Source organism: Pygoscelis adeliae, unplaced genomic scaffold, assembly GCF_000699105.1.
Source record: "Pygoscelis adeliae isolate BGI_AS28 unplaced genomic scaffold, ASM69910v1 Scaffold38, whole genome shotgun sequence".
Classification (NCBI taxonomy): Eukaryota; Metazoa; Chordata; class Aves; order Sphenisciformes; family Spheniscidae; genus Pygoscelis; species Pygoscelis adeliae.
Genome location: NW_008825614.1, coordinates 2,376,470 through 2,386,362, shown reverse-complemented (window position 1 = coordinate 2,386,362; position 9,893 = coordinate 2,376,470). Strand labels below are relative to the sequence as shown.

The 9,893-nt window shown below is 40.1% G+C and overlaps 1 protein-coding gene across 1 annotated transcript in view; it reads right to left on the bottom strand.

Annotated features, from left to right (window-relative positions):
* The window catches only part of ITPR2 (inositol 1,4,5-trisphosphate receptor, type 2), a 234,126-nt gene that overhangs the window by 156,419 nt on the left and 67,814 nt on the right, over nt 1-9,893 (bottom strand). Inside the window, exons 21-25 of the mRNA XM_009332815.1 lie at nt 6,003-6,196; nt 2,504-2,636; nt 1,534-1,591; nt 1,288-1,290; nt 1-3 (exon numbers count right to left, since the gene is read on the bottom strand). The exon at nt 1-3 is cut by the window's left edge and continues 160 nt beyond it. Of these exons, the coding sequence (XP_009331090.1) occupies nt 1-3; nt 1,288-1,290; nt 1,534-1,591; nt 2,504-2,636; nt 6,003-6,196 (391 nt within the window). The remainder of the gene's footprint in view (nt 4-1,287; nt 1,291-1,533; nt 1,592-2,503; nt 2,637-6,002; nt 6,197-9,893) is intronic.

The following is a 9,893-nucleotide window of genomic DNA, read 5'->3' as shown; positions in this document are numbered from 1 at the left end:
TTCCTTTCAGTAACAGAAATGGGGAAAAAAGAACCAAATAAAGTAAATAAATAAGAAAAAATAAAAGCTTTTGACATAAATATGCCTGTACACACAATCTTCATTTGACAGAGCTCTTAAAACCAAATCAAATATGCTGCGGGATGTAAACTATAAACATCACTTTAACATATTTTTTTATAAGGACTTCAATCCTACAGTTACATTCTGTTGCAGCAATCTTGTAGCAGAATGGACACTACGGGATGAAAGTAAGTATGTATGAAATGTGTCAAATTTTGTGATTAAAATCCATATTGCAAAAACATTCATTTATGTCTTGGATAAGTTATGCCAAGCTCATCCCCAATCCAAATTAATTGAAGTAAACAGCATTTCATCAGAGATTAATTTGGCCCTTTCCTTTTCACTCCTTCCCTTTTCAGCTGCTATTAAAATTTCATTGAAGAAAAAATAAGCTCAAAAATAGTAAGAATTGCCAAAAGCATCATATTTCTGGAATCATATTTATAATCTGGAACAGCAGAAAGCAGATTTACACTTAATATATCAAAGCAGAAATAATGTTTCCAAGAAACCATTCAGTCTCTCTGTTCATTTTAAAGATGCAGATGCCAAGGGCTGTGTGTTGTTTTACATTATAAGAGTTCAGGGAGAGGACTGGAGGCATTGCTCTCACTGGTAAAGATTGAGAATGCATAAGGGACGGAGAGAGGAAAGATCAGAACGCCCATATTGCGGATCCTTCTCCCTAGCTCCAAGAAAAAAATTAAAGTCTACGGCCTTGTCTAAATGGAATTCATTTTTACTGGTATAATTATAATTATACCCATAAAATTAAACCAATATAGTGATAATGGTAATAACTCTCCAGTGTGGCTATTTTCCATGGTTGGTTTTTTTTTGTTCACAGCATAGCTGAAACCACTTCCAAAACTCTGCAAGCATAACTTGTGATCTACAGGCCTCTGATAGTCCAGAAGATCATGGCAAGTGGTCCACAGTTGATTTGAGAAATCATACGGAAGAGATTATCGTTGACATAACCTTCTTAATAAGTTCAAAGACAAGGTGCAATGACACCTTGTCTGGTCATATGGGAAATACTGAGGGTCAACAGTAACCTACTGATCCAAGAAATTTGGGGCTACAGCCATAAGGTACACCAAGAAAAAGTCTTTCTTTAAAAGCACCCATGTGAGGCATTATAAGAGAAATAATTAATCTGTTTTAGCCCAATGCACCTGTACACCATTCCCCAGCTGCCTTTGGGAACAAGGCAAAAACTTTCTCTCAACTCCTACAACTAAGAGGGGGGCCATTTCCAATCCCACAGCCATCCATACCCACTGGCCTGTTTGCTTGTTTGAAATACAGGTCTTTTCTGGCACTTTTCTGTCTATGTAATAAGTAGTTGTCCAAGGACGAGAAAGAGGTATGAAAACACACACGGAATAAACAGAGATTGTCCATGAGAAATATCAACATGAACAAAGAGATGAATATAGAGAGATAAAAGTTCAGATAACATACCTGCCAGCAAACATGGTTTCAGCCTGAGCTGCAATTTCATCTATGTCAGGAACAATTGCTGGAAAACAATCAAAATAAATTTTAAAAAGCTACTGATAATTGTTTAATCTGCACAGCAAAAAAGAAGTCTGTTCCTCTTTAAAGTAGCTGTTATCAAGAAGGTCTAACTACGCATTCCTCCACTAGGCAAAATTCACTATCTGCAAGAGTAGTAGGGAAGAAACAGGACAAGGGGCAGAGTTAAACTGTGTATTACTATTACTGAGGGAGAGCCAAATTGTAGTGATGAACCAGAGCCTTATGGTGCTAGGAGCTGTACAAACCACCACCAATGACCCATAAATGACAGAGAATATGAAACTTACTTTTTTTTAGATGAGCCAACCCCCACAAAGCAGCTAAATGAGGCACATGAACTTTAGAATATTTATCATAAGCCAAATCATTTACCACACCGTCATTTTGCTTTAGAATAGCTTTAATATACCTTACGACTTAAGACTTTAGTACTGCTTAGCCACTCCCCTGTTATACAGCACCTCTAATTAAAGCAATTCTCCCCTACTTGAAGGCGGTCACACAGACAGCTGTCAGCCTTTGGAGCACTTCTGTGTGCACGGGAACGCTCCCTGGAAAGCCACTCCATTCCCGTACCACATTCACCTCACCTAAATCTGTCCTCATCCAACCCCAATCATTTTTTCATGATCCACTACGTTTGTCATCGTGCAGTGTTTTGGGAAGAGTACAAAAAAGAGAATAAATTCTCATCATGGGAAAAAGGAATCACATTTTTGTTAGAAGAGGACAGGCCAGCAAAAATCTTATTTTTATGAGATCCCTTAAGATTTTCATTTTCCACACGCTTTTCAACTTTAAGCGGCATGCATCTTTCTGGTGTAGTTGAGTTCATTGTTTGCAGTAGTCTACACAGAATTATTTTACATTGCAATACAATAGCGATATTTACCTGAGGCAATCCCTGGTGTGTCAGGCGGGGATGTTGTAGAGCTATCAACGTTTTCATTGTTTTCCCCAAACTCCCTCTTATAGATAGACAGCATGTAGGATATTCTGTAGTCCAGCCTAACACTGAGAATAAACTACAAGAAAAAAGTTTAAAATAAGACTTTTCTTCTGCCTTTGGTAACACGGGTTAGGATTTTTCTGTGGTGGAACATACAGGGATACATGATTATTTTAAGTACATTATGTCCACTACAAAAAAAGAATCCATTACATTCATCAGTTTTCTGTGATTTCTTTCTTCCTTCCGACCATCCTGAGACATACTGAACTCTACCCTATCGACTGCTGAATACTAAGCAGCAGACTGGATTTGTCCAGGGGCTCCAGCACGCTGCCTTGTACTCACTGCCTGCAAGCCAGATCAGTACACTCAAACCCACGTTGAATCCAATTATTTCATATTTCAGCTGGACTTCTAACGCCCCCTGAAGATAAGAAGTGGAGCAGGGTTGAAAGTAAAGATGACAGGCTCAAGGCTCACCCTCTCAGATGTCTGACAGCCAAGGGCAGCGATGCTGCAGTAACTCCAGGCTCCCATGATGTGAAGCACAAGCCTGGTGTTGTCTTTTTTTACATTGCTAGCAATCAGCTGAGGATGTGAGGAGCAAACAGCATGTCCTTCATGAGCTCCTAGTAGTCTTGTCAGCATGCGGCAAAAAAAAATTTTGGCTTTGGAAACTACCACTGTAATGGTAGCAGGGATCCCCCTCACTCAATGCTCTGCCTTCTTCTAATTGTCAGTGCCTTTTGCTCCTCAGCTGTGAAGTCAGAAACTCATACAGGAAATATCCTAATTCAAACTTGGAAGTGCTGCTTTTAGATTGGGATAGTAAGGAAAATAACTTGGCTGGAGACATTAGTACCAATTTAAGGACTAACACATATACATCTGACATTTCACCAACTGACTGCCATCAACTGCGTTCCAGTGTTTCCCACACTTATGCTCCTTGCCCACAGTAAACTCAAGTGTACAGTGATAGAGGTTTAAGATCATTTAACGTATTTTACAATCAGTGGGGATGAAAGCACATGTGTTAAGTTACAAGACTCAGGCGACAGGTGATGACTTAGCAAATGGTGGCAACCTGTTTCTTTGATCTCTGACTAAAGTCAGACAAGCTTCCCAGACCCAGAGTACTGCAGAAGGATTTGACTAGGCTAACTAGGACTATGCCATCTAAAAGCAAATAAAATGTCAATTTAAGAAACAATACCTTTTCTTTAAAATCTTCTAACAAAAAAGAAAAAGGCACGTTTATTTTAGTTCCGTGATCCAGTTACCCTATAATTGTATAAGCAAGATTTTTAAAAATAAAAATTTCCCAAGTCCACGCATAGTCAACTAAGTCTATCAGGCCATCTGTTTAATTCTGGCTGATGGCAGAATGGAAACTTAAGCAAAAAATGCCTTTACTTAAAGGAGTAAGAGGATATATTGAGAATGAAATTATTATAAACTGAAATATTTCTTAGAATAGTTTTAATCACCACTGTACTAGCTTTGCATGATAATACAATAAATCTAAAATATTCTTACTTGCCTTTTAGGGTAATAGCACAGTAATGAAAGGTAAAGTGATTTAAATTAATCCTTCTTCATTGCATATTAAATGAAACGGAATTATTTTGTATTTCTTGTGAACTAATGTCATATATATGCACATTTACTGTGACTCACCAACATATAACAACATGCTAATCTGCAGTAATTTGACCATATGACTAAACCATAACTAACAAGCCACCGATTAAGTAACAAATTAGGATTAAACGCTCTCCAATCCCAGGTGCCCTTGCACTGGATGTGCTGGGAAAGGATGAGACAAAATGTGATTCTTCTGCCCGTGAGCAGACAGGGAATGCACAGGACGAGGTGAATGCACAAGACGAGACTGGTGTCCTGGAATCACCCTCCTAGACACCAACCAGTAGAGCAAGACAGTATGGAGAGAAACTCAGTCAAAAAAACAAATGAAAATGAGAAGCAACACACATGAATGGTATTATTTAGGTGATATAATTTCGTGACACTGTCCTTCACCATAAGCCTTAAACTAAAGGAGCTCTGGAACCAAAGTATGCACTATTGCGGATACTCTGATAGTCTTTCTGATGATGAGTAATTAAGGTAATTGTCCTCGTTTCAGCAGGGATAGAGTTAATTTCCTTCCTAGTAGCTGGTACAGTGCTGTGTTTTGGATTTAGGGTGAGAACAATGTTGATAACACACCAATGTTTTAGTTGTTGCTAGGTAGTGCTTGCACTAGTCAAGGACTTTTCAGCTTCCCATGCTCTGCCGACTGAGAAGGCTGGAGGGGCACAAGAAGCTGGGAGGGGGCACAGCCAGGACAGCTGACCCCAACTGGCCAAAGGGACATTCCATACTACGTGACGTCATGCTCATACATAAACTGGGGGAAGCTGGCCGGGGGGGGCCGCTGCTTGGGGACTGGCTGGGCATCGGTCAGTGGGTGGTGAGCAACTGCACTGTGCATCACTTGCTTTGTGTATTATTATTATTATTATTGTTGTTGTTGTTGTTTTATTTCCATTATTAAACTGTTTTTATCTCAACCCACGAGTTTTTCTCACTTCTACTCTTCCAATTCTCTCCCCCATCCCAGCAGGGGGTGGGGGGGGAGTGAGCGAGCAGCTGTGTGGTGCTCAGTTGCCAACTGAGGTTAAACCACGACAGTAATCTAAATCAGTTATAAGCAGTCAGACAAATTGAATCCTTCAAAAGCAACAATGGTACCAAAAGATCCACAGAATGTATAGAAAACACTGAAACATTCCTTCAGGGCACCGTATTAGAGAAACTGGGATTTGATACACAGAACAAATGTGTGCCACTTCACTTACTAATAGCACAAAGTGAAAATTATGTCTCAGGAGGCATCCTAGTGTCATATAGCTTGTCAGTTCAGCTGGGAGAAAATCATAGCAGCCCACAGGCTATTCTCAATCTAACAGCAGAAATCTGGAATGGACTTCAAAAGTGCATGGCCTGGCATGACTTCACTGGGTCTAGGTCCAGTTCTGCCCCTCACCAAACTACTGTAAAGGAAAAGTCAAATACTAAAGTCAAATAATCTACCCCAGTGTAAAATGAGTGTTAATGAGACCGGAAACAGACACACTGTCTTCAGGAAACATTAGTGAGGCAGATTAAAGGACGAGTTCTGCCTTTTCACAGTTAGAGTGACAGAGTTTCTACAGCATCTACTTCCTTCAGAAGTGAAGTAGGTGTAAGAAAGTGAGGATCACAACTGTACTGTTGTTCACACAGAGGAGTATTCTTTCTTATATCGAAGTCTTATTTTTACAACGATCAGCCCAGTGAATAGTAAGGATGCAGGTAACAGAACGTGCCACTATGTGAATACGTAAATAACTGTGAAATGGCTGCTATGTAACATTCCACCAATCATTATTACCTGCAAAATCTCAATGATTTTCAATTTGGTGTCCATTACGATCACATCTTCACTGTCTGAGGTGCTGGCTTGCTTGCTTGGATGAATGCTTGGCTGTACATCAGGGGCACTGATGGGAAATATAGATCCTCTGCTCAGTACCATTTGGGTCATCATCTCTCCTACACCATGGATGGTCCTCATAACATTGTTTCCTATGCATTAAACATAAACACATATATATTTGCCATCAGTAAAGCTTGCTTGCAAAGCTATATATCACACATACACCCATGTCATTAGACCCCTTTACAGTCTTAACAGGCATATTGAAAAATAAGATCTCTCTCTGCTCAAAACGCAGGAGATGGAATTCATTCAAATTACCCAATGGTTTGGGGCCTATTTTCTACACTGATTTTCCAAGAGATCATTTCTTACAGGGCAACAGATGGAAAAGATGCCAAAAGCTTTCCACAGCTCTGTTAATATGTTCAAGAAATCATTAAAAGTAGAGCAAAAGGAATCTCAGCAGTTCACCTAATCCATTCCTTTGTCTGAAGGCATATTATCTACACCTAAGACCATTTCTGAAAGAGGTTTGTTTAACCTGTTTTTAAGAACATTTAAGTGTTGCAAATCCCACATTACACAGCATCCCTAGGCAAGCAATTCCAGTACTTGACTATGTTTATTGTTAGAAAACTTTTATTGGTATTTCATTTATATCTTCTATTGCTGCAGTTTATGACCTTGCTTTGTAGACACATGGGAGGAGTTCATTTTCTATGCCTACTCCCACTGACATCTTCGCCATGACGACTGGACATAATAGAAGTGCTTGACAGATTGCTTTTGGCACTGCAGAAGGTGGAAGGAGACTATCCAAGTATCTTATGTGTCACACTAAGAGAGAGTAAAGATTTAGGGCTGTGCAAGTCCGATCAGTCTCTGTATGTGGTCCAAATGACAGGCCACAAACCAAAGTCAACCGACACAACTAACCAACCATCCCCCTTCAAAAAAGTCCCAGGAGAACGTCAGGCCCTCAAGGCTGTCCTGAAGGTCAAACTAGTATCTGTAATCACAGTGTCCTTCATAAGTTATACCTGGGGGGAAAAATTGTTTTACGCTCACGCAGCAAAAAACTTTAGTCCAGTCTAGTTGCAGTGGTGCCTATCACTGATGCCAGTTCAGCAAAATCTACCAAGAAACACCATCTGTTGCCATAGATTATATTGGTCAGTCTTTACTGTGAATTTTGATATGAAAAGCATCTCAGTGAATCAATGACTATCTTCTTCCAAACGTGGGGAGAAGAAAGGACGAGTGTATCATGCCACCTACCTACATGAATTAGTTTCCTTTCTTGCAAAGCACAGATCTGAATGAATGGAGGAAAGGAAGGGAATGATAGCATCTCTTCGCAGAAAGAGTGCCAAGACCTAGACTACACCAAAGGCAAACAAAAGAATGGAGCAAATGTAGCTTTGCTGAGGTAAGCCTGAATAGTTCTTGTATGTCTTTTAGTACACTTCAATCACCACGAAATGACAAGTTTTACTCACACTGAAGAGACCCTCTTCCCAGATAATCTGCTGTAAAAAGCCAAAGCTATATTTTATTTTGTTAGCAATACCCTCCCCTTATGCCCTTCTTTCTTCAATCTGTACAGCTCAAGTACTGCATGCAGAGAAAGACGATGCCTTCAGCCCTGACTTTAAAAGGAAAACACAGAAAGAATTTGCTTTTTCAAAGTGAATGAGGCAGATTAGTGTCACGTTTGAGGTCCCATTCAGCATCCAGTCCTGTGTGCAATCAGTCTGAATTGGTCTTTTGAAAATAATACTTCAAGTCCCTACAAAAGGAGGGGCAAAATGTATTTCTGACTTTGAATGATGTTAGGAGAAAAAAAGCTAAAAGTCAAACTAAGGGCTAAATCCTCACATTAGGCAAGCACAGAGAGTTTTCCTAACTGCTTACACCAGCATTAAGCAAATAAAATAATTCCAAATACCCTTCTTGCTGCAAAATGAAAATGGTGCATTTTCCTTTCAAATCAAATAAAAAAGCAAGGGAATAACACTGTGGATATCTCTCTCTCCCCCCCTCCCCACCCCGTTTCTCCCAGCATGCTAAACATTTATTTGCATTGACCATCATTCAGTACACCAGTGTAAAGCCAGATTACCAAGTGGAGGACCTTCAATCTTAAAAGTAGCTTCAGTTAAACTGGCTTTTTGCATCTTCTTCATCTTCAAACCATGAAATAAATGACCTCATTCATATCATCCTGTCCTTAATGCTGACTGATAAGCCCACAACAAGACCTATACGTTGTGCAGCTGCTTCGTGTCCTGTAATACCCCTGCTCTATATCTCAGTTGAGAAGTCATCATCCTCTCTCTCACATGTTTTCAAAATCCCTTTCACTCAGTTGTACAGAGGTGAATATAAATAGAAGCACTGCTATTTGGAAAGCTCAGGAATTCTTTATAAACCAACTTTATCAGTTGGTAACCCCATTGACTCATGAAACCACTTAAGTCTAAGACAAGTCCAGAAGATATTCTTCTCGAAAACTAGATACAACTGCAGTTCATCGCAAATGAGGCAGAAGAATTCCACTTCATCTTGAAAAGTTCCTGCCCACCCTTCAAGACTGAAGTCCACTTGGAGTAAAGTTAACAAAAAAGGTAGTGTCTTTTGGACAAGGAGTCAGACAATGTCTTGGGTGGACCTCACGTTTTTGGAGAAAGCAAGCTGGGATTTTGCCTAGAGCGTACATCCTGCTTATTTCTCAGCTATTACTGGGGTGCTGCACAGGCACCGCAGGGAATGGGATTCAACCCCCTCCGTGAACAAGAATTAGTCACTCTCCCTGCGTTTCAGGAACACCTCCATAAGGAGGAGACTACTTTCTCCATCTCCAAAACAGACACTGAGAGGCCTGATATAACAAAGACTGGGAGGCACTCAGCTAATGTGATGATGGAAGCATCTAAGAAATAAAAAGAAATTAAATAACTGCTGTGCTTTCCCCTTACCCATGGAACACCAGTGGTGAAAGATGGTACAAACCAGTGAGCGGTAGCTATGAAGCTGCTTCCCAACAGCATCGGTAACAAGGATAAGCCCTCTGTCCACAACATTCCTTTACTATTGACCTTCATGAAACTGATCTAAACAGCTAGAGGCAGGAAAGCAAAGGAGGATTAAGGTGGTACTCATTATCACTGCCATTTCAAATTGTATTTCATTAATGCATAGGAAAGGATTTTAGTGAGAGAAGAGTCTACTTAATCCAGTTTAGTATTTACAGCTGAAATGGGTAGTGACTCAATACTGCATTATTTCTGTCAATAACAGCAGTGAGACAAGGTGTCATGGGTAAACCCATCTTGGAAAACTTTTTAACTGCATGGTGCTGACTATTATTTTTAATTAACTCAGAGCAGGCTTGGAGAGGACATTCCAGAGTGAGAATAATACAGCAACTGGAACAATTCAGCATTCTTTTCAGAAAACATATTTTAACAACTATGTTTTGTAGGGTGCTGATGAAATGTAACCATCTCTTAGGAATAGAGAGCAGTCAACCAGCACATTCATGCATGGCACATGAAGTACCTGACTGGGTCTCAACACCAGGAGGAGCTGCTCTATTCTTCGAAAGAAGCCATGAGGATCATTCATGTACATAAAGAGTGGGCAGTAGCTTCTCTTCCAAAAGACCCCCCAGTAATCAGCACTCATGGTGCCCAGTGTTGTCTGTCCAGCCTTGGCAGTCTAGACCATGTTAAACACGGATTTATATCTGTCACTCACAAACATCAGGGGCCAGCAGCACTCCTGCTAGTGAGTTGTTTCTTCTTGCCATGCTTTTGTGTTCTCTTGGCTTTAATACAGTTA